A 26,856-nucleotide genomic window follows, 5' to 3' on the forward strand; every position below is an offset into this window, starting at 1 on the left:
TGAAGTATATTACCAGGTAATCCAGTGAGAACTGCTTGTCTATCATTTTAGTTCAAAATACAAGAAGTTTTATATTAAAATGATAGGCAAGCAATTCTGTTAAGAGCACTGCCACTGAATGTTTCACTTCATGCAGTCTATTTTGCAACTTTTTAAAAATGATATCAATCCCAAAAATCTTGGGATCAGGAAAACTTAATCCCAAAAATTTTGGGACTAGAAAGTAGTTGGGATCCCGAAAATTGGGATCACGGGATCAAATCCTCTACCAAACACAACTGAATAAATAACCACAGTTTGCATTACTGACAACAACACTTCACTTTTACATTTGATCAATCTACATTCCTGACACATCAGACATTGAGACTGCCATTGAAGATGTTCACCACTTCCTTGTAGAATTGAGATTCATAATTCCATCCATTCACTCAATGACAACAAAGTTCCAGGCCTTGATGGCATAACCAGTAGGATGATAAAACATGTATTTGAGGCCATTCTGACAGCTTTTGTTATTCTCTTCAACATCTATCTGAATGGCCTTTTTCCTACTCAGTGGAAAAGGGCTAGTGTCACTTTTATCCCCAAACCCACTAGTGCTAACACAAGAAATACAGACTAATTTGTTTTCTTCCTACTTTAAGAGAAGTGTTAGACAGTCTCATGATTAACAGGATCACTTGGCACCTACATAAGCATAGGGCTCTGCATGAGAATCATTTCAGTTTCTCTAAAAATAAAGGCACAGTAGATGTCATTAAACATGTGTAAGGAACTGAGTCCAAGCGTTATTTTTATTTTATTATTATTTTTCGTTTTATTATATTTTGTTTGGGGCTTATGTTTATTTAGGATGAAGGTTCCCCACCACTCTCTTATTAGTAACGAAAAAAGAAGATAAAACAACTCACGAAAAAAATAAGCGCCGTAGGAAAAATCTCGCGCACTTGCGCTGCCCAGCAGAAGTAAACGGTCCGCAGAAAAAAAAATGGAGGGGGGAGTCCCCATACTCACTAGTAAAGAAATACTTGATAAACCGTCAACATCCCAGAAAATTATGATAAATACTTTGTAAACGGTTTATAAGCTTTTGTCGGAAAATTAAAGCTGCCAGAAAAAAAATTAATGTTAGCAACTAAGTATGTAAATAAGGGGAGTAACCCAGCTGAAGTGTGACGTCACCTCACAGTATAAAACCCGTACGTTAATCAAAGGAGGAGGAGGTGATTTCCAGAGGGAGGTGAATTCCAAATCGAGGTGATATCCAGAGCGAGGTGAATTTGAAAGCGAAGTGATATTCTGATAGAAGTCCAGATTGATAATTGGACAATCCAAGGTGTTAAAGAGGAATTCGATTGACGATTTGACGATATCTAAAGGATTGAGGAAATAGATTCCTAATGTAGTGAGGTGACGGATAGACGTGTAATTCGTAAGAGATTTTGTTCATAGTTTCTAAGTATTTGATTTGTCGAATTTTCAAAAGGGAATTAATATTAAGTTAAGCTAAGTAGCTGAGTTTATTGTCGGGTTGACTTGTTGAATTTCGTTAATAAATTTTGTTTGGATTATAGACATTTGTACGTAGTAAATTCTAGTTACTAATTAAATATATTTGAACTTTTTGCTTTGACTTGATATTTATCGTTATTCTTACTAATTTTTCAGTGCACGCTTAAAAGCCCAGGCCTGGCAAACTAATCTCGAATCCGCGTAAAGTACCCGTTAGATTAATGGAAGTTTTACCGGCCACAGTTAGTGTCGGTTTCCTAAGATACTAAAACTAGTACTTTACACATGTTACTCATTACATCCACAAGGCTAAGCAAAACAACGAATGCACTGCTGTAATCACAACTGACTTTAGAGGTGCCTTCTATCTTGTGTACAGGATCTTACATGATCATCACTGCCCTCAAAACCTTTAAAAACGTCTTCAATCCTATTTTACTCACAGTCATGCAGGTATTTATACAACTCAACATAATATTGCCATCCCAATCACTCTGGGGTGTCCAGGTCTGGTCCTGGAACATTACCCTGCAACTCTATATAGCACCTAAATGACACCCTGCTTCCTGGTTGTCACATCCAAGGCTATGCAGATGACACTTTCATTTTAGCTTCTCACAGGAACAGTGATTGCTTACAGAATATATGCAACAACATTCTCAAACAATTCATCAGTGGAACATTCTGCATAGGCAATCCATTAACACAGACAAATGCAAAAGTATGATTATTGGTAGGAACAATCCTCTCGTTAGGACAACTGACCATGCATTTAGGAGCACATAGTATAAAGCAGACAAAGGAAATTAAATATTTAGTTATTATATTTGATAAGAAGCTTAACTTCACATTCCACAGCAAAGACAGTGGGTGATCGGTTAACGAACATAATTCGTTCCAAGACTATGTTTGCTATCAGATATGTTTGTTAACTGATTACACTGGACAAGAAAAAAAAAAAATGTTTTTGAATGTTTCCTTTATTTCATGAGTGGAATCTTACTAATTTTGGGGTGATAAAATCAAATATGACAAGGAAAAATTTTTATTAGCTCTAGTTTCTGTGATATACAAGAGGTGGCAGTATGTGATTTTAATGGCTTAAGAAGAAACAACACATTTTAATTACATATGCTAACAACATTGAAAGTGCTTTTGAATTTTTGAAAATGTTTGAATTTCAAATTCAAACATTTCATCAAGCCATTAACGTCACAGCAAATAACCAGATTGTTTTTCTTCTCAAAGAAAGGAATCAGATCCCTCTGACGTTCTCTGTACTGTGAGATCTGACATCACGTTGGAGAAGATTCCGTTGCTGTAGTCTTGACCCTAGAAGTTCTGCTTTATTCTTTGACAAGACTAGATCTTGAATGAGATCACTCAATTTCGCTTAATTCAGTCTGTGGTGTATCATCTTTTATCTCAAAATCAGGGTCATGAAATGTGGAACGCTTGTTGGGTTCTTCTTCTCCCACACTTTTTTCATTTTCTTCTTCAAGCTCATAATGTTGGATGGAGTAGGAACTGGTAAACTATCTGAATGTGGAATAGGTCGAATTGCAGATGGAATATTTGGATGTTGAACTGTTTCTTTTTTCTTCATTGACAATTCTGCCTTTATAAGGAGTCAAGCAGAAATAGCAGTAATGTATATGGTTTGTAGGCTCCCGCCAAACCTTTCGCACAGCAAAAGCCATAGATCATTTTTTTCAGTCATTCTCGTAGTATAACTGAACAAGAGTTGTAACGTGGAGCCCATGACTTATCCTGAACCTACCTTTATACCCAAATAATGGTGATAGGCAGTCTTCAGAAGAGGTGTCAGATTGTGTTTCTGTGACGAAAATGTTATTTCACTACGAATATAACAAAAATTGTTCACTAAATTTACACATTTTCGTGGCATTTTGGTATAACCAGTATTACACTTCAAAAGTACTCCAAAACTAGAAATTTTAACCAAGAAAAACAGAAGCAATATTAAACTCAAAGTCATAGCTACATTTATTATGCTTATAACCTACAAACATATAGAGAATGTTTTGCTATGTCAGTGTGAGAGGTGTGACAACTCCCAAAAAATAAATTTTCTCCAAAATACAAATGTAGACTCTGAAAAATAACATATCACTGTATCTCCAAAGCAAGAGCTAATCAGTCATTTTTATGGAGATTTTTGAATTCAGCAGATGAAAATACATAAGAATATGCTAATTTTGAACCCGAAACAAAATCATTGTTGTCCAGTGTTATTGATTTACCATAGATTTTCATGGAAATTTGATTAATTCATTTTGGAGACCCACAAAAATAATTAATTATATACTTTCTTACTATGTTTATTTACATGTAATAACAAACTAAAAGCAATCTCTTCATTTTTTCATTGATGGCACATCTTTGTTTCTCAGATGCAATTTTCGTTACTCCTTTATAAGCTTGAGTCTTTTTGATTATATCTTTCTTAGCTAAGATTTATCTACTGCAGACCTGTTGAAGTCATCTGCCCACTCTCTACCTTGGCTATTATCTCTTGCTTAGTTTCTAAGGTGAACACAATTCTTGACACTTCACTCTTTTTAGGCCCCATAATAATATCAGTTTTTTAAATAAAAAGTTTAGAAAACAGAAATTAACTATTGCAAAAAAATAGTTTTGTATACAACTGTTAAATTCTTGTTCTAAAACCATGTATAGATGCTATTAAAATAGTTTTACAAATCTTAAATGCAGCATTGCTTCTTGTGATTTTTATGTTTGAACAATGAACATGTGTTCGTTGTCCAAACATAAAAATGTTTTGCAAAAGTGTTCGTTGTCCAATTCTGAACTGTTTGTTAACCGATCACCCACTGTACATCACAGACAAAGCTAAAAAGATGGCCAATGTCCTTGCTAGTATTTCCAGGAACACCTGGGGCCTAGATCCCACCACTACCAAACTCATGTACAGGGGGCCATTCAACTTGTCCTCCTTTATGCTGTACAGGTCTGGGGTTATGGGGCTGCCAAAGTACACAACAGATGTAAACTGTTATCTGTCCAGAGATTACAGCTCTCTACATCTGCAAGGCTTACAGAACTGCACCCACTAGTGTTTTATTGGTAATGTCAGATTTGATCCCTATATATTTAGGAATTAAAAAAATCATTTGGAAGGAGAACCTTGCAAGATTATAGCAACTCTGATGTCGCCAAAATTATTAAGGAAGGTAAAATTGTCTAGTTTAGCTCTGCTTGACGACATAAGTAAATTTAGCATAGATAAAAAACCCTCCCTACTTAAGACTATCATCCCTCTAATTAGCTTGCCCCAGACATTTACTTTGATAATCAAAAGGATCACCTGATATTTAGAATTTACACTGATGGCTCCAAAATGAATGAAGAGGTGGGTGCTGCATCCGTAGTTTACTCTGATTTAGGTGAAAAGCTTACTCAAATGTGCTTCAAATTAGATCCACACTGGTCAATTGCTCAGACAGAAACATTAGCTATTTATGAGCCTGATCCACATTAAGCATAGATATAACAAAAGACACTTTGTACACTATTGCATATGTTTGGATAGTAGGGTAGCTTTACACAGGGATAGCCAGGTCTTAATAGCTATGTTAAACCTGTGCATTTCATACATCACATTCTCAGGCACTTAAATAACCACATTAAAGTAGATTTTTAATGGGTCCTGGGTCATGTGAGCTCCTAGGAAATGAGGCCACTGATCATCTTGCCAAATTGGCTGCTAAGTCTACAGTCATTAGCACTTTCAGTTATATTCCTATTTATTAGATTGACATGCATATCAAAAAATAAATTACCATTCTCTGGCAAGACAGCTGGGAAGCTGTCTTGCCAGAGAATGGTAATTTGTTTTAGTGACATCAGTGGTAGGCTCACCTAAACTTTTATCCCCAGGGTTAACACTACTGTGACTCTTCTACATTTTTCCCCTAGTTTTACACTCACTCAGCTTCTTACAGGCCATAGCAACTTCAAGCACTATCTGCATAGGTTCAACCTGCACTGCAAATGTGGACTACATAAGGACCAAAATGCCTATCCACTTAATTTTCCATTGCAATAGGTACTACACAAACATTAGGGACAGCTTAATGAGAGCAGCAATTTTGGAAAGATACAACTGACCTTGCATACCTCAGCAACTCATCCAGACACATACAATGTTCCATTGCTTACTTTCATTCATATCCCACAGCAAAGCAAGCCCTTGTGGTCTCTCTCCCTGATGGCACACACAACACATAGGTTTCCTTGTTCATAATGTATAGTTCCAGTTAAGATTAATTGTACAGCTAGTTCTTTTGTGTCATGTGTTTTGTTTCTTCATAGTTATCAGGTTCTACTTTGTCATATCTTCCATTGCTCTTCATGTTGTCTTTAGTCTTCTTATATAAAATAAAAAATAAACAATTGGTGTCTTGCTCATATGTCTTTTCTCATTGCATGCTTTAGAGTCTGTCTAGTTGTTCTTGTCAGTATTCTTGTTTAGTAATAAGTTAGCTGTAAGTTAGTATAACTAGTTTTAAGTTAGATTTAAGATAACTTTACTAACTTAAAATTAACTTACAGCTAAATTTACTAAGTTGGCTAGTTTAGTAAGTTACTAGTATATTCACTTTTCCCCTAGTTGTTTCAGTTAAGTAATTTTGCTTCTTAGAGGGCTTGCTAGCTTAGTTTCTGTATTATTTTAGTATTAGTTTAAGCATTATACTTTACTCTGTCTAGCTTTTATGTAGCTGCACCATTTATTGGTGTATGCTACAATTCAGGTTTTCTTTTAGACCAAAGGCTTTGCTGCCTAAAAACTGCATACCAATATTAATCATATAGGGTGTGGTAACCTTATGTACACTGCTCAGAGGTATCATTCCTTTCTCTTATTTCTATGTCTTCATCCTCCTTCCCTCCCCTTCTTCTGCCAGCTAAACACTGTGTATGGCCATTGTCTTTTATTAAAATAAAATAAAATTTAGACTAGTGTCACTGCTTTGCCACTGTATGTTTAAAAAAAAACCTGTTAATTTAGAGAATTCCACTAGGGTTGAAAACACTGCTTCAGTTCACCAAATACCCAAAGAGCAAATATTGAAGTGGGGGCTATCCTGCCATCCTTCTGTTGAGACTAGAGGATCGTTGTGCATGCAGTTTATGAGAAAAACATGACTAATCATCAATGTGATTGTTTTAAGTGGGTAAAAATTGCTTCACAGGATTGATATTTTGTAATATCTCACATGGGAAGTTTTAACATCTCTCTTATGGGAGAAATGACAAAACTGCAAAATTTGAATGACTTAGGCAGGAAACATCTTAACTGGGTTTTACTGTACATACACAAAAATCACAAAAATTCTTATAAATAAATGTATTTTTAAGTCAAAAATTATTATATTACCTAAGTAATAACTAACAAATTCCACACTAAAGGCAGGTGGTACATGCCATTTACGTCTTACATCCATCATACTCTCAGAACTAGTAATGTGGGTCTAAAAAAAAAAAAAAATTATTATTAAAATAGAAGTTTCAAAACTGAAATTTAAATACACTATTTACTTACTTGTGTACTCATTCCTAGTAATTCAGCTTTCTTCAAAAGCTTACGACATGCAGATGGACTTGTTGTCAATAATCTTGGCATCTTCTGTGTTGGAACTAATTTCATGTATTTATTATTATTAAATTATTATTGTTCAAATAAATGTACAGTTAAATTCATACAAACCCCAAGGTTGTGCTTTTTGTACTTTGGCAGCAAGGTATTTTTCTCTGTGCCAAGCTAATTTTCTTTCAATACGAGCCTGTAAATATTGTCATTATAATACTCATACTTTAAAAAAAATTTAAAATAATTATAACAAATTACTTTTTCTTCTGACTGATTTCTATCTACTAATTTTCTTTCTTTTGCCTGTGACTGAAGAGCTAACCAATTGCGTCTTTTGCTTCTAATTATATTCTTATCAGCATGAAGTTTACAATATGCAAAAAATGGATCAGCAATATCCTGAAAATATATAAATAGTTACATTATTAAAGACAGAAAAAATTTATTGTTAAGAAATGTATTAATCATTACAGGTAGGTGCCAAAAGGAAAAGACTCTCTCTCTAAAAGAACTGAAAATCAAAATTGCACAATTGTCATCACCTAATTAATATCCTTTATTGATACCATCCGATATCTAGCATGACAAATGTTCTGTAATAAATTACAAGTGTCCAACTTGATTTTCAATTTTTTTGGATACACAGTTTTTGCCTTTGGATGTCACATATGGTTTGTCATCTTAAATTGCAAATTTTCTAATCAATAAATTTCTTAAATTAGAATTATTCAAAATAGAGTATGAACCAAAATCTCATATGTTATATAATTTATCTCCAATGAATCCTGAAGCAAATCTTGGGAATGTTGAATTTATGCAATAAAATATAGCATAATCTCAGTAATTCAGCTGTTTGCTAGTCTGACACATCAAACAATCCAACACTAGTTGACTGAGTATTACCAGGATTGTTGCCAAGCTGTACTAGCTTCCCACTAGTTCAAACTCTAGTGTTCCCATTAAATTTGAATACCTTCCTGTTAAATATGGCATGATATCAATCTCAAGCTCAAACACTCAAGCTTAGACATGATATTAGAGATTGTTACATTCATCATCTTAGGCTACTCAGAAAAGGTACAGTATAGTATCTTGTAACAAAATATCCTATAAATATAAAATTCAGTCATTCAAAACTTCCCACTAAATTTAGTGTAAATTGCCAACTTGGTAACATTTGTTACTGACAATGGTAGCATGCTCTGATGTTTTGATCATTAGTTCAACTTGTGTTTTGCCACATCATTGACAGTTGATGTTGACAGGCTGTCAAATTTATGCACCATTGAATTCACCTTTCCATTAACTTCTAATAATCTGGCAATCTCCTTAATCCAACATCATTCTAGTCACATGTAAGTTGAATTACCAAGATTGTACTATATTTTATGTAATCATTAAAACAATAAAATTTTAATTTTGTTACATATTTGTTTATATAAACTTACTTTACATTACATTGTGGTAATTACAAAAATATTAAAATGTAAACATATTTTAAAGAAATAAAATCTATGCAAGGTGGCCAAGAAAACAGTGTTAAAAAGTAAAGTAATACAATTTTGTTATTGATAAAATTTCCAAGATGAAACAGTGATACTTTAATGTATTGTTTGTCTTCTCTTCACTCTTCAGAAAATAACATTCTAACATTTTAATAGAGCTACCACTCAAGGAAAAGTTTTTTAAATGCTTTTGCATATTTGGTTAAACAAGAAGCCTACAAATAAAGTTCAATTCCACCATGTTATTTTTTGAAGAATGAAGAGAAGATAAAACAAATGATATTTCAGTGTATTGTCTGTCTTTGGAAATATTTTTAACAACAACTTTATTATTATTGGACTAAATTTACTGAAATTTTCTAAAGAACTTGAAGCAATAAGTGAAATGAATAGAGTTAAATTTTTGAAATGATCACTGTTCCTACATACGGTATAGAGGCAAAATTGGTATTTGCCAATATGTTTTTGTCAATGATCTAAATTTTGTTTGCAATGGCTTTTTTGTTTTTTTTACGTTCTTGATGGTTTTGGAGCTATTATGAAAAACTTGGTCCTTCAAATAACCCCCAAAAGTTCCAGCAGTTTAGGCTATGACTATATTGACCATTAAATGCCCTGTCTAAATGAACTTCTGTGTCCAATGTAAGACATGGCCAAGAAAACATCTTAGCAACTCTGTGGACATGCAGCATCCTGCATGGACCAATAAGGTTGGACCATCTAATCATATCTTGCTGTGGAGTTTAAAGCATAATATTTCTGCACTATAAAATATAGTCATTGCTCCATGCTAAAAGGACTCCAATTTGAAAGACATTTCTAAGATATGATACGTTACTCCAATTTCAACTTCTATATCATACTGTGAAGAAAAAATAGCAACATTAGAACACTCAGTAAACTGAAGAGCACATTCTACTTTTTAGCACCATTTTTTTGGCCATTCTGTCTAGCAATCTTAGGGAAGCCAATCATCCCATCACTCCTCCCATGATCATCTACACATCTTCCATATGCCAATAAGTATACTGAACATACATTGCAATTATAATATTGAATGTTGTTTATTGATGTTAATTATTATTTATTACACAATAAAAAAATCATCTCACCTCTTCAGTAGAAGCCTCTGACAGAAGTCCTTCTCTCTGGGCACTAATTAAATTTTAGGTTAACTTTCTTGATAATATTCAAAGATAGTAAATAATTAACTCTTTCCAACCCCTTTTGTAATTCTAAACATAAGACATGCAGAATAACCATCTTTTCCTAAATTTTTCCTTACATTCTCTTTAAACTGTATTTAACTTATGTTTCAATAGAAGAGTATTATGTGCAAAATTATTGCAAATTTTTAAACAGACAAAAAAAAAAAAACAGTATTCTTCTTTACTTGACATGTTCACAAATTTAAAAAGAATAATTTTATTATCGTTCAAATATTTTTTAATGTTTTATATTTGTAAACCAATATTCAATTATTATTAATAAAAAATACTCTCACTGTTTTACATTCAGAAAGAAGAAATTTGTTTCAAGCATATATTATTGTTTTTTTACAGACTTATCATACAGGAACACCGGAGACAATATGGATGCATTAGTTACAAGAAAATGCATTTTGGGTTTCATATCCCTCAGTTCTTATTACTTTTAGTATCTAATACTATAAATATATCAAAATACCATAATACAAATTGTTTTACAATTTATCACTGCCAATTATAAGCAGCAGTTACAAAGAAAAAATTTCATTTTCATTTTGTTTAAACTTCTTTTCTAATGATTTTTTTATATTTTATAGTAGACTCTTGTTAATTCATACTTGGATAACTTGATTTTCTGTTAATTCAAACTGGATGCTAATCCCTATCTGATTTCTATTTAAAATCAATACAAAATTTTCGCCTTAATTTGAACTTGATTGTACTATCACTCATTTATTCAATTCAAGAACATGTGTTACTAGATTAAACTTCAAAAATGGGATGATGACATTAAAGGTGAAAAATCCAACAAGCTGCTTAACTTTCCCAGCAACATTTGAAACTGTATGTGGCATCATCTGTTATGATATTTTATTAAAAAACTTCATATTTTTAATTACTACAAAATTGCAATAAGCTTAATTTTAAGGGTAGAGATGAGTTTTATAAAAAATTGTAAATGCTAACAACAAGTAAAATCATTAAATATGACCCTACTTTAGATGTGACACGATCCCCTCTATTTCCCCATTTCATTGACTTTTAACCACTAAAATTTAATAGCATCAATTTCCTTAATACACAAACCTCCCTGCAAAATTTCAGTAATTTTTGACAAAAAGCACGGTGTTATTAAGCTTCAAAGTGAGTGAACAAAATCATGCACTCCAACACGAAGGAAAAAAAAAAAAATTTCAAATGTTTTACATTTCTCTATGTTTCAAGATCCAGAGCCCAAAAACATATAAAAATCTTGAAAGATAATTTTTTTGATTGATTACCATAATTTCCCTCTGTTATGTAACAGAGCTGGAAAAGTAATTAATTAACATTTAAAAACATGTCAAATCAGTTGGGGCACAATTAGGATGGTTAAAAAATATACTGCTATCTTTAAATAATAAAATTTTTCATTAAGGTTGGAAAGAGTTAAGTTATATTTTTAGTTAAGAAATCTTACCAAGTTACGTGAAAATAGTTTCGACACATTCCGGCATCACAACTGATGCAGACTCCCGTTCTGGCAAATCGTTCATCTTCACAAAGTGCACATGGCTAAATATATTTATATCAATTATCATTTATATCAAAATAAAATTGAGGTTTGTAAAATTCAGTTATATAGCTATACCTTTGCACCCCATCGTGAATATGGCATTTCAAACAATGTTACTGGAGTTAATTTGTCAACATCACCAAATGCAACTCCAGGAATGTAAAGTGCACATACTAGATGAACCCATCTATAGTAAAAATAATTTCATTAAAAGTGTTTTATTTACAATCAAATTATATGAACTAGTAAAACTAATACGTTCAAATTTTGGAGATTCGTTTGTATTTCATTAATGAATGATTAATTCGTAGAGCATTGATTATCTGAAACAGTTTGAGCTGGTTGGGCTGGGTTGTTCAGATAACTGATCGTTTATGAAAAATATATTAAACACTGAACTGTACTGTATATATTTTGTATCACAAGTCTTACAAATACATATCTTACATAAAGTAGTACATTAAAGTAGGCTACAGTTTACGTTGGCAGGGAGGGAAGAGTACAGCAGCACCATAGCACTAGTAGAAATTTGGATTTGCCGACTGGCATGCTTTCAGTTAACCAATGTTTTGGTTGATTGGTATTCAGATAATCGATGCTCTACTGTACAAGTGTATCTGCATAAGTGCTGAAGTGAACAAAACAAAGATCTTTTCAGCATTGCACAAGTATATGAATAATTTCTACAGAATTAGTTTCCCAACAGTGCTTTTAGTAAAATAAATTAATTTAAAAAAAGAAGTCGTTTAAATTGCACAATAGTTCTGTGGCAATACTTAAATTTTCTCTGTTGCCCCTAAACAAAAAAACAGTAAAAGGGAATCATTTTAAGAAAATTTACCAAAACATACATAGAACCTATAACTGCAATGGATAGAAACCAACAAATCATAAATGATTACAAAAACTATATTATAGCAAAATAAAGCTATATTCAAAATGTCTAGGTTCAGCTAAAGAGCATCTGTGGAATCTCTGCTTACTTCTCATGCATTTTATATTTTATGGGAAAATGAGATGACCACAGTAGTGTTTGGTGTACAATAGGCATTGTAATACCTATATAAGTTTGTTAATTGATCTGTGTATAAACCAGACCAATTAGCAGAATAAATAATGTTGGTTCTTTTATAAAGACATTATATGTCATCATATAATTTGTGAAGATCATATTTTTAATAAATTAATATAAACATTAAAATAGTGTGGTTGAGATTGTGGGGCAATCTCAAATTTATACTATGACCACTTACAATCGAGACCTTGCGGATAGTTATTGAAGTTAGAAAGATGATGCATGTTATTGAATAAAACATCTTTCTAAATGCTATAAAGATGTTTTATTCAATAACATGCATCATCTTTCTAACTTCAATAACTATCCACAAGGTCTTGATTGTAAGTGGTCATAGTATTCAATAACATACTTTTTCTTTTGTAAAAAAAAAGTATGTTATTGAATAAATTTGAATGAATCAATTAATTTTACTGCCCATATTGCAGAGAAACTAATGCCCCATAGGCTATACACATGCAATACTGGAAATACCTTTCCTACACCTGTTTGTAGCACGTGTAAATTTTCTTTTTACTATATAAAAACAGTGTGTGTATATTAGTTTGGTATTATATTTAAATTTAAAGTTGCAGAAATGAAAGTCTACTATGAAATCTATAAATTTTAAGATTTATCCAAAAATACCAAATCTTCAGAAACTAGTTAATTGTTTAATATATTATTATTGTAATAATACTTACTTGCCAACATCTGTTTCTTTGAAAATTCCAGATGGATTGGGACAAAGTTCACAAGTCTAAAAAAAAACTTTTTCATTACAGATTATTTCACATATTTTATATTTCTTTCAAATAGAAAAAAAAAAAATACTGAAAGCAGTTAGAAATGAAATATAACAAAATGTTATTAGCGGTATTAAAAGAACATGCCCATTAAAACATAAGCAAATAAAGGTGAAAATCTGAAAAGATTGTTATTTGTATGTGCCTGTAATGTTTAATAAACAAGACAATATTCTGTATGAAGAGACTGTTTTTGTATATATCTATTTTTGGCATCATTTAACTAATATTTGAAGACCCTAATTTCAAAAAAATGTCATATCTATTTTGAAACTTAAAAAAAGTTTTATTGTGTCATAACTATTGACTGCTGAAATATTTCTGATTCTAGAGACCAGTAAGAGTTAATTTTCATAATCATTTACACTGTCTTATAGAACATTACAGAGTAATTTTAAAAATGAAAATTAGTTTAGACCAGCGTTTCTCAAAGTGGGCGATAACGCTCCCTTGTGGGCGGTGAGTAAATCTAGGGGGGCGCTGGTGTCAGGGTACTGAACAGTGACCAAAGAACAAAAGTTGGGGTCACTGACAGCCATTCCCTTTCCTCTGTTAAATGGATAAGAGGAAACATTGCATTTAATGGTTTTCAGATGTTGAGAACAATGTACGATATGGGCACAAAGTGTGAGATTCATAGAAAAGTTTTCCTAAGAATATTTCCAATCCTTTCTCGCACAAGAGAAAATAAGTTAGGAGGCGTTGGGTATAACTTTATGGAACAAAGGGGGCGGTAGATCGAAAAAGTTTGAGAATCACTGGTTTAGACAAAGGACAATTTGCAACTAAAGATGGAACAACGTACATTTTAAAAGCAAATCTTCTGCACAAGAAACAATTTGTTTCGAAATAATAATAAAAGCATTATTTTTATTTTGTTTGTGCTACAACAGTGAGGGAGTAAAATGATTTTTACGGACATACAAAAGTAGAACATAGACAAAAATAGTAAACATAGAGGTAATTAATCAGTGCTTATGAATCATCCATATTTTCAATCATGTTACCTTCAAGTTCACCTGATGGATCTTTGGTTGCTTTTCTGTGAACAATGTCACTGTAAAGCAAAACCTCTGGAATGTCCATCCAATTTTACACCAAAATTCACAGTTAGCAGCCTTGAAATGTCTTCTATTTTCTGCTTTTTAATGGAAACATCTTGTCTGATGTGGACCAGGTTGAAATTAGTACTGATCGTTTTACATTTGAACACTATTTGCCACACTAGCAAGCATTACAGTTGTATTAGAGTTGTCACCAATGAGAACTAGTGCAATAATTTCAATACTTTTCCATGGATGATGATACTTTGCTTTTGCAGACAAAAACTTAAAATGCCATCGATTTGATTTATTCATCTTTTCCCATGATACTTCCTTCCAGTGAAACATTGTGGACTCTTCACACACCCTTACAGTCATTCTATGATTTCTTAACACTTCCACATATTCCTTAGGAATCACAACAGCATCATGACACTCAAGTTTGATTTCAATCCTGCCAGAAAAGATGATCAGGAGGAGGAAAGATTTTCCTGGAATTGATGGGGCACAATCATTTAGTCAATACAACATGCAAATTGTCACTATTCTTGTTCTGACCCCATATTCATCTGCAGAAAGTTAAACTGTAGAAACAACTCAAGCAAGGTGTTCTCTAGATAGTGGAATACAGCTGATGAAATTCGAAAGGAGAATTTTGTTTCATCTGCTTCTGTCCAGCAGTAGATGAAAACTGGTCTTTTGGCTGCTTGTCTGTTGATATTCAAATTTACAGTTTGTAAAGGAACATGTAAAACTGTCTGCTGTAATATGTGGTCTGTCTAGAATTTGTGGAAGCATCTAGTTCTGACAATCAACAAAAAAATAATTTCACCTTCACTGTGGCTTTTCAATGAAAAAAAAAAAAAAACGTTGACTTTTTACTCAGTTTCACATGACTGTTTGAAATTTCAAATCAAACTAGATGCTCTTTGAACACTTATCTACAGCATGACTTCTGAAACTCACATTGTAGTCTGTGGTAAAGATATAGAAATAATAAGGCACCCAAATGTCTTTTTCCAGCATTCTATTGTAAACCCTGTAAAACTTTGCTTCAAACAGATAGCTCAGCAGATGGTGTTTCATCAATCTTGCTGTTCTGCAGTAGTGTTTTTCTATGAGAACCAGTTTTTTGACAAATAATTTAATAGCTTTCTTTTTTAGCTTCAAACAGTATGACTTGTGATCATCTTCATTTTCCTCTGCTGAAATTACATTTGCAAAGCTGCATGAATGTTTTCGTGTCTAGAGAAGACAAATGTTTTAGGGCTGATTCACAGTCCAATTTCAAGTCATGGTTTCTTATTACATACAATTTGTTCTATTTTGGAACATTAGTTCCATGATTGTCTTGAATTACATTAGTGTTGAACATTTCAGTTTGAACCTTCTCAAAATTTTCTCAGTTTATGAATTTTTTTGAAAGAATTCATAAACTGAATATTAATTTTACTATTATGTATTTTTACTTTGAATTTGAAATTTTATCAGTTTGTTTAGATTGCAATGAAAAAGACAACTGCTTGTTTTAATAAATTAGACAACTTTTTCATTATTTCTTATCATTCATGTGTATTAAATTTCTATGCCTTAATCTTTTTTTGCTATTATATTAGAATTAAGACTAAATATCTTAAGTGAAGCAGAAATCTTTTTAGTCTTTTCCTACCAAATGTGATCAGTTATCCAAAACTGTTCTATTGTATTATAAACACACAACAGTTAGTTTACTGAATAATTTGTTTTCCATTACTTTCATTTTTTAATAGTTTGAATAATAATCATAAAATATGTTTCAAGCAACTAAAATTATTTAACATAAATGTAAACTCAAATTGTTAATGAATTTGATATGCTAACAAAAAAAACTACTGAAGTTGAGGTTACAAAAGTATTTAATTAGAAATGTTTTTGACCTTGTTAAAAATGTTTTGTTAGCTGATGATGATCATACACACTTATTTGTCAAATGTCATGAGCACATGAATGTAAAATCTTCCCAACTTGTTTTCATAGTGCATAATTTAATAGATAATGCTAAAATTACAGATTACAATATTTAAAAAAAAAAAAAAAAAACAGGTTAAAATTAGTGCAATAAATTATTTTATGATGAAATAATTTATAACTACTTGTAAATAATGGTCATGAAAGCTAACATTTAATTTTTCTAATTTAAATAAACATCTTTTTCATTGAAAAAAATTCAATGGCTTGATTAATGCCATTGATTTAAATCAAATCTCAACAAAATATATTAGACACAGTTTTTTAAAAATAAATATCAAACTGCAACTGCAGTGTTTCACCATACTATCATTTTCACTAAGTTTGTTCATAAATAATTTCTTAACAAATTTTTAATACTTACAGGATTAGTATTGCCTGCTTTACATGCATCACAGAACCATGGCTCTGTAGAACTTGAAGACACAGTACTAACAACAGTATCTGTGTCACTAATTCCATAGCAACCTATTATAAATCAAATACTATGTTACATACTTGAAACAGATTGAAACAAATTAAAAATGAAACAGTAAACTATTATCTAAGGTTAATGAAATTTGGCCTGAATAGAGATAGTAGTATACAGGTATGTGCCACTTAATGACAGACCGCATACACAATAGAGGACATAAGATGTAGTATGTATTTGTAATATTATAAAATGGAACTGAAAAAAATTCATAGCTGTCTGTAATTTTTCCATATTTAGATACACTAGTATTCTCCATTGTATTACATACAAGATCTGATCAAAAGTATCTAACTTGAGGTAAAAAAACCTGCATATTTATTTGGTTCAAACACTACTCCCCTTCAAAATAGATTCTGAGTTCACACATTTCCCAGTGATGCTTCCACTAATGGAAGCATTTTTCAAAATCATTTATTGGAATCTTCAGGTGCTTCATTGTGTTAGTCTTGATTGCCTATGTGTCCCAAAATCTCTTTCCTTTGAATGGCATCTTGAGTTTGGGAGAGAGCCAAAAGTTGGCCAGAACCACATCTGGAGAGTAAGGAAGCTACCGAATCTGTGAAATATCTTGTTTTGCAAGGAATGTCTAGATGAGATATGACCTGTAGGCTAGAGCATTGTCATACTAAATGAACCAGACTGCCAGAGCTGTGAAATCTTGCATCCAACAGCATCTCAGCATGTAAAACAGTCAGGTTCTTTGTGCCTCTCATGGAAAAATAAAATGTGACACTCATGATGTCCTACCCTGGTGATAAAAAAAAAAAATCAACATGACCTTCATATTGCTGTGTGATTTTTGTGCCTTCTTTGACTGTGGAAACCATAGCATTTTCTACTGAAAAGATTTTGCATTTGTCTCAGGGTCATATCTGTAGACCCAGGTCTAATCTCTGGTTATCCATCCATACATGTCATATCAGAGCACGTATGGATGGATAACCAGATAATATGTTCTCTATCTGAAATTAGTAGTGTAGTAGTGTCTTACTCCTGTACATCATACTTTTCCTGATAACAACAGAGCCATACCAGTTACCTATGTAACTCCATTCAGGAGAAAATTTTTGAATTTAAATCACATGACTTCCAGTCTAAACCAGACATTCATATATAGTTAATCAGGATTCCAGACCCTAAGCTTTCCATATCTGGTCTTGACCTTCATCTAACATCATTGTCTGGCCTTCCTTAATCTTGAGAGACAGATGATAGTGGGAATTTATAGATCTATAAATTTTTTCAAATTGTAGTCTAAGCAAAAACTTCCTTCATAAACATTTTTTAAAATGAAATATTTCTTATTTGTATTTAATTCTTCATGTTAATAAAATGTTTCATCTTCCTTTACTCTGTAAACTTTCAGGTGAGTTTGAGAATTTCAAAACAGCACTTCTAACATCCAAAGGCTTCACTTGAAGAGGACTTTATTCATCATCTTCAGGCGAAGCCTTTGGATGTTAGAAGTGCTGTTTTGAAATTCTCAAACTCACCTGAAAGTTTACAGAGAAAGAAAGATAGAATTTCAGTACCCCTTATTCACAATAAAATGTTTTATTTTTAACAAATTGAATTTTTGATGCTGTGCCAAATTTCATAAATTCATCCAAATTTATCCACGAGACAAAAGCTACAATATTTCAGTTTACTGTACTTAAGTAAATTTAGTTTTCCAAGTGCAATAGATACTTATTTTAAAAAATATACACTCAAACCTGTTTTTGTGTGGTCTTTTTTTGTGCAATTTTTTATATGTGCAATGTGTTTTGTGCAATTATTTTTGTGTAGTATACCAATTTGATTGAAATTCATATACCGCACACAAAAAATCACACAAAACAAATCGCACAAAAACAGGTTTGAGTGTACTTAAAAGCATTTCAAACAATCAAATTTACTACACATCATGATGATTAAATTAGATGTTTAAAAATGAAGCACTTAAGTAATTATTCAATTTTCATCACTGTATATTATAACTTTATATAAAAATTTTTGTATAAAATTTACCTTCATGAACAGAAACTCCACAACAATCACATTCAACAATTTCATCATCTTCTTCACTAAAAATAATATTCAAAGTTACAATATTTGATTGAAATATATATTAATGTACCTTTTTATTTGTAATGACATAACCATCTAAAAATTAAAAAAATTTTTTTAAAGTTCTCTTTTAAAAAGGTAATTACTATAATTTTAAACCACATTATATTCATAGATATTATAACCTAACTTAATGATTAAAATACCTTCATTTTAAAACTATACAGATGTGCAAGAGTATCTTATCCATAAAATAATTTTATTGGGAATAAGTATACAAGTTAATTAATGTATAATTAATACTTAACTAGGATTTAAAAATCATCTAATATGTTTCTAATATAAAATATTACTGTAAAAGTAAACCAATTCAAATTTAAAATACTTTTTTTTAACACTCTTATAATGCCTTTGCAAAAGTTACAATTTGTTTTATATACAGAACTTTAAAGATTTTGCAAATATCTTAAAATTTCATATTTTGATCTGAAATAAAAAATTTTTTGCAGGAATTGAAACTAAAAAAAGCTACTGATGTGTTACATTTCTATTATTGTTTCTGTTTCTCAATTTCAAGAAAATTTGATCAGATTTACTTAACTAAATAATCAAAATACATTCAATGATTTGTTCTTCATAGAAGTTTACAAAAATTGAAAATATTTTTATATAAATATTTTTTATAAAGTATCATCAAACATTAAAATCAAAACTTCTTTAAAATTAATGATCACAACAAAAAATTATATGTTGATTTAGTAAATATATTTTTTAAAAATTTGACAGACAAATTACATAAATTAAAATGAAAACAAACAAAATACATTATCTAATTAAATATACATATAACTGACAGGTATGTGGCACAATCACATAGCTAATACATCAGAACAGGATGTAATGCCATTATTGTTTGGAATAGGAATCATTTTTATCTCAAATGACTATAAGCACAACTCAATAAAAAAGTATTTAACAAATATAAAATAATCACCAAAATATCTGCAGATTAAAACAAACTTTCATCCAAAATTTGCTATTTATACTTAAAATCTTCAAAGCAAAAGAAATAATGAAGGTACCAGTACTTCCAGTTTGCTGGAGTGTGATGTTACTTATATGACTGGCAGAACATAGATCACACATCATAAATAAAATAGAAAATATTCTGATTGGCTACGTGACATGTTTTGATGATTATTTCTTTATACACACACGTGTACACTTTATATCTTACATACCTTTTTTAGCTTTTAACATCTTACATACCTTTTTTAGCTTTTAACATATCAGTCCAAATGTTAACATTTTAAAATATTTTTAACCTAACTCAAAATGATACTATATTATCTATAACCATAAACGTTTATTATATGTAATTAGATGCTGATGTTTGTTAGTTCTCTATTTGAACCAATAGTCATATTCTATCCATCTATTGATGATTTGTTGGAAACAAGGATAACTGTGATATTATATCTCATGTTGTTCAATTGACAAAACAAAGAATAGCTAAAAGAATGATAAATGCACATATACAGTCAAACCTGTTTTTATGCGCTCTTTTTATGTGCGATTTTTATTTGTGCGATTTTTTTAATGCGAATTTTTAATTTGTGCGGTATAGTTGGCGACTAGTCTCGTGCGATTCGTCATGTCTCACGTTGACTTATTATAGCTAAATAAACTTATTATAGCATAAATGCACTTATTATAGTAATATTATTGCATGAATATGCGAAAAATGAAATAATTTACTTTTTAAGTCAACAAAACACCACCTGGACAAAAATATGTAAAACAGACGATAGACCAGACGATGCAGTCAAGTGCTGACATCTGTTGTCAATAAATTCTATTTCGTACGGTTTTGAGTTATTTTCTATGTGAGACTTTTTTTAATTGTGTTGCGAAAACTATTATTTACAGCCATTCGTGAAGTTTCGTGAGATTTTTTTAATGCGGTCCCTATCCCCCGCATAAAAACAGGTTTGACTGTATTAGCTTTTAGGTATCTGTTAATATTTTAATTTTTGAAAAAGATGTACAAAGACATAAAATACCTTGTACTCAATTCCTAACTGTCAAATCATTTTCTAGTAAATAATGGCACATATCAGGTAATAACTTAGTGTATTTTAAAACTATCTTTTGATGGTAGTAATTTTTTAAACAAAAAATTTTTTTTAAAAACAAATCAAATATTTTTTGCAAGTACTTTAGATAACATTAAAATCATTGTCAGGCATTTATAATAGGAGGATGGTGTAATTACAGTAGTCACCACTGAACTTAGACCAGGCTGCAGTTAACATTCCATCCAATAAAGATGTTTTAAAAAAATTAGCTTTAATTCATTGCATGAATGTTTTACATAATTTAAAATAAATATACAGTAATTAATCTTTATTTTTGCTAAACATCAACTTGATATCTTGCAAGGTTAATGAAATTGAGCCAGTCAAACTAGAGTCACAAGCATCAAAGAACAGACTGCTGCATCACCCATGTCAATGAACATAGACCAGCCAATAATTTGCATTTAAATAATGTTACAATTGCAGTATTTCTGAAACAACCAATTATTTTAGCCTCACTTTAGCCTGCAGTAATCCTGTAAATGATATAAGGTGATTTTTTAGTTTTATTTATGAACCTTTGCATTTTTGTCCAGTGGAAAAGCTGTTTCGGAAGATTTAAGGAATGCTATCATTGCTAAACAAAGTTGTGGCATGTCTGAAAGAGCTATTAGAAAAGAGCTAATGCTAAGCAAGACAACAATGCACCAGACTATTGTTTATTACACTAACCATGGCCACGTTATACCTAACAAAGCTGCTGGACATCAGCGAAAAACTTCAAAAGTTGATGATAGGAGTTTTAAAAGAATCGCAAAAAAACCGCTGTGCAACAGATATTAAATGTAACTATAATATGGAATGATACAACTGGAAAAAATGTATCTGTTTTGACAACACATAGGAGACTTCAAGAAATGCATTTCCAGTTCTATGCAGCACATAAAAAACCTTTGTAACAGCACATTAAAAGAAGAAACAGTTACAGTGAGCCAAAGAACATCTTTCCTGGTCTCAAGAAAAGTAGCATGAAATTCTATGGTCTGATAAATCAAACTTTAAATTATCAGCAACAGACAAAATCAAACATGTCATTCGATCTCCAGTTGAGCTAATGAGCCATCGTTGTTATACTGCTCAGTGAAGTTTTCTGCCAACTTAATGGTTTGGAAATGTATGAGTGCCAGTGGAATGGGTCAGTTGACATTTGTTGATAGAACACTTTCTTCAGAGCAATACATTAACATTCTACAACAGTATTTACTTCTGTCCATAGCAAAGCTATATCCAAATAAAACCTGCATTTTTCAGCAAGATGGGGCTACATGTCATACAAGCAAAAAAGAAAACAGTGGCTTGCAGAAAAGAACATAGAAGTTCTTCCTTGGCCATCCAACAGCCCAGATCTTTCACCAATTGAGAATGTATGGAACATTATGACGAGACGTATGCGAAAAACACGCCCTCGGACAGTTGAAGGACTAAAAGCTTCCATCTTCACTATCTGGAATTCCATAATGGCAGATGAATGTGAACACCTAGTCAACAGCATGCCAAAACATATGGAAGGTGTTTTGGCCGTAAAGGTAATGCAACAAAATATTAAACATGCAGTGGTATATGTTCATTGATGGGGGTGATGCAGTGGTCTATGTTTTTTGATGCCTGTGACTCAGGTTTGACTGGGTCAATTTTGTTAAACTTGCAAGATATCAAGTTGATATTTAGCAAAAATAAAGATTAATTACCACATATTTGTTTTAAATTATGTAAAACATTCATGCAATGAATCAAAGCAACTTTTTTTTAATCCTATTTATTGAATAACATGTTATCTGTAGCTTAGTCTAAGTTCAGTGGTGACTACTATATATTTAGCATTTAAATTCAAATATTTGATTGTTTTAATATGCATTATATCAGTTATAAATAAAATATAATCTATGTAATTTATTAATGTACAATATATAATTAATATGATTTCATTAATAAAACTTTATATTATTTAATTAAACAAATCACTTGGATAAACCTTTTTATCTTGTGCCACATTCTTAATAAGGAAGATTCAGCACTCCAAAAGAGTAAAGGTCGACTGATTATATGACTTGTTGTGTAATATGAAAAACAAATCATTTCTAGAACAATATGCATACTAACTATCAAACCATGTAACCATTTGATCTTGATCTTTACCAAGAACTAACCTCATTCTCTTATTAAGTACTTGGATAAATACTTTTTAAGTTCATGCAAAATCATCATTTAATTATAGTTAACAAAAAATGTTATTTAACATATTAATTGTACAGTATAATCTATACAATATATTAATATGGTACATTTTCTTATGTAAGTCATACAATGTGTTTAAAAAAAATCAATTATTTTGAATTTAAAATGTTAGATGTTCTTATTCCATTCCTATAATGTAAGTTCCATAAAATCAAGTTTCAAAAAATTATAGGGTATAAATTGTGAAAAATAGCCATGAAACAAACTACAAAAGTGCAAAACAGAAAATTATTTTGTTCTTATCTCTAAAACTGCTGGTTTTCAAGATCATCTGAAGGTTACCGAAAATTATCCCAGTCTGCTCTATAAACTTGGTTATTGATCCCATATTCCTGTCTCTAATGGTTTAATAAAAAAAAAAAAAAAAAGAAAAATTACCAAATGCCATCAGTGAACCACTCTGTATGTAGGCATGCAAGCGCACACACAGTACATACATACATACAAGAAAGACACTAGCCGTACATGAAGTGTTTAGCTGGCAGAAAAGAGGGAAAGGAGGCAGGAGGAGGAGGCGCAGTAGATAAAATTGTGATAATAGGTCTGGATGATTGAAATCTAGATTATCTATCTGAAAATATAATACAGTAAAGTATAAAAGTATGCCTCTTCTGCCTTTCTTCCATGTAAGAAGGATGAATAGGAGACAATAACTGCACCTTGTGTTTATTTTTGGATCACTTCTTTCAATGGAAAAAAGTTGCAGTGAAAAATGGATAAAAAGTTATACTAAATGAACAATAGAAACTAAATAGAAATTTTAAAGTTATTATTATTTAAAGTCGTCTACGTGGATGTTATTTATTAATAGGACCTTGTACTGGTGTATTGGCACAGTAATGAGAGTTAATTCAGGAAAATTTCTTTATTTTATCACCTGTAGTAGCAATATTCGTACACATTTTACACGTGTTTCGGGCTAGCATGCCCCTCATCAGCAGTATTACCACTATGCTCTATAATTAACAATAAAACATATAAGTTACAATAAAATCTAAAATATTCCGAAAAAATTAATAAAATACAATTTAAAACCTACTATGAATACATATCTCAATTCCGAGTATGAATAGATGTTTCTCGTTTTACAATTACAGATATTGTGTAAATACGTACTCCAACTTAAATTGACAATTTCCTTTCTATCATTAAACAATTTGCTGTATAATTAAAGGTAAAACATAATAAATAACCAAAGATAAACAGATAAATTAATACAATACAACTTGTAAGAAAGAAACTTACATTAAGGTTTTACATTTCGCCATTCCACAGTGTAATAACAGAGTTGCTTAATTGTGCTTATTTATAATGTCACCGAGTATGGTGTACCATGATTGGTGGATTATTCTACCCAAATTATTATTGATTCTATTCCTTTCTTTTATTTATATATATAAATGTTCATATAATTGCCTTTTGTAATTGTTTGATTCTTTTCTCTTTATTTTTATACTATTTTTGTCAATTTGGCACCCATAATTATTACAGTGTTCTGCAACTGCAGAATTTGCATAATTACCTCTTATTGCTCTTATATGTTCTTTTATTCTTGTACTTAATTTTCTTTTGGTTTCACCTATATGTGTTTTAACCGGATCACAACTGCAATTAAATGAATAAACAATTTCTTTTTCATCCATTATATCTAACTTTTTGTCAGACCTATAATATAAATGTTTTTTAAATAAATTGTTTTTTTCCAGTATCAAATTCATTTTTCCTTTAAGTATATTTTTTACTCTTTCAAATAATTTAGGTACATATGTCATCTTGATGCATTTTTTATCTTTATCAAAATTTCTATTTTTGTTATTATTACTATTAATCCAATGTAACCATTTTTCCAAGATTTTTTGGGGGTAGCTATTTAGTAGGAACATTTTTAATACTTGTTTTATTTCTGTTCCCTGATTTTCTAATTTACTCGTTCTGTTTTTAATTTTATCTATGTACATTTTAAATATGTTAAATTTCATATTCTGAGGGACATTAGATTTGTAATTTAATACTTTTGGTATTTGCATCAGCTTTATAAATTTTTTGAATTCTAATTTATTATCAGTTCTATTAATGGTTATATCTAAATAATTTAAACTATTATTACTTTCTATTTCTGCTTCGAATTGTATGTTTGTTTCTATTGAATTAGCTTTCTTTAAAATTTCATTTTCGTTAGTTTTTTGGCTATCAAATAAAATAATGCAATCATCTACATACCTATTATAAAATGTTATTCCTGTTATATCTTTAATTTTTCTATCAATGTCTATCATAACGATTTCTGCAAGTCTTGGACCTATGCATGTTCCCATTGGTATCCCTTCAGTTTGACTATAAAAGTTATCACCATATTTGAAGAAATTGTTTTCCATTACTACCAAACATAATTTAATAATCCAGTTGGGTGCTGAGATTTTCTGTAAGGAATTTTCAATGTTATTTTTGGTTATACTCGGGTACATATTTTTAATATCTAAAGATAACATTTTTGTATATTTATTAATTATAACATTACTGTTTTTTAATCTATTTAATAATAGGTCTACATTTTTTAAACTATAATCCGAAATTTCTAGCGTATTAAGCTTAATTTTAAAAAAATTTTCTAAATTATAATATACATAATTTCTAACATCAATTAAAGGTCTGTACTTAACTGGATTTTTATGCGTTTTGACTCTAATATTAAATTTAGGTATGCGATTGTTTTCACTTTTTATTTTTTTATAGTCTTCATCAGTTATCAGATTTTGTTTTTTTAAATCTTCTAATTCTTTATTTAATTCGTTTTGTATATTTTTTCTTGGGTCCTTTTTTAATAATTTATATTCACCACCTTGTATTAATTCTGTTATAATGTTATTCTTCTTTTCGGATTCTATGACTATCGTTTGTTTCGTTTTATCACATTGTAGTAATTCTAATTTATTATCTGTTAAAAATTTTTTAACGTTATTTAAATGTCTTTTATAATTTTGTACTTTATCGTTTTCTTTTTTAGTTTTTGATTTTTTATGGTGGTTTGCATACCTTTTCTTGTTTCTTCTCTTTCCTCCTCGGGTATTTTCCAAAGTAGATGCTCGATGAACACAGCAAAATCTTCTTTTTTCAATATCTCTGGGCCATTGAAATTAGTTCCTAATTCAATTGTTCTTCTTATTGAACTCGGTATTGCTATATTTGTTGTATTCACTATCAGGTTTTTCTCCCATTCTTCTCTTTCTTTAAGTGAAGGGTAATCTATTTTTTTGATTAGTTTTTTATACTTATTTTCAAAAAATTTACCGGTATACTTTATCTCTATTTTTTCTTTCTTCTTTTTTCCCCAATAACTTCTTTAATTTGTAATTCTTAAATTTAATATTAGATGATAGAATTATCCTATTTATTCTTATTACATCATGCTTTTGTACATTCCTGCTTATACTTACAGGTAAACTCAGTGTTGGTAATCTGATTTGCTCCCTTTTACAGGTTCTCAAATACCAGATTTCAGTTTTTATCTTCTCTATTTCCTCTGATAACTTTCCCTCCATTCCTCTGATAACATTTAAATAACGTTAAAAAATTTTTAACAGATAATAAATTAGAATTACTACAATGTGATAAAACAAAACAAACGATAGTC

The 26,856-nt window shown here is 30.6% G+C and overlaps 1 protein-coding gene across 6 annotated transcripts in view; it reads right to left on the minus strand.

Moving 5' to 3' along the window:
• Positions 1-26,856, minus strand: part of LOC136989415 (PHD finger protein 14) — an 85,173-nt gene that overhangs the window by 39,505 nt on the left and 18,812 nt on the right. For all 6 annotated transcript variants that reach the window (XM_067287541.1, XM_067287545.1, XM_067287544.1 and 3 more), the window contains exons 5-14: positions 18,814-18,869; positions 16,693-16,796; positions 13,177-13,232; positions 11,494-11,605; positions 11,323-11,417; positions 9,768-9,810; positions 7,409-7,549; positions 7,268-7,343; positions 7,103-7,197; positions 6,938-7,031 (exon numbers count right to left, since the gene is read on the minus strand). In XM_067287541.1, the coding sequence (XP_067143642.1) occupies positions 6,938-7,031; positions 7,103-7,197; positions 7,268-7,343; positions 7,409-7,549; positions 9,768-9,810; positions 11,323-11,417; positions 11,494-11,605; positions 13,177-13,232; positions 16,693-16,796; positions 18,814-18,869 (872 nt within the window). The remainder of the gene's footprint in view (positions 1-6,937; positions 7,032-7,102; positions 7,198-7,267; positions 7,344-7,408; positions 7,550-9,767; positions 9,811-11,322; positions 11,418-11,493; positions 11,606-13,176; positions 13,233-16,692; positions 16,797-18,813; positions 18,870-26,856) is intronic.

Source organism: Centruroides vittatus, unplaced genomic scaffold (assembly GCF_030686945.1).
Source record: "Centruroides vittatus isolate TY-2023 unplaced genomic scaffold, ASM3068694v2 scaffold_520, whole genome shotgun sequence".
Classification (NCBI taxonomy): Eukaryota; Metazoa; Arthropoda; class Arachnida; order Scorpiones; family Buthidae; genus Centruroides; species Centruroides vittatus.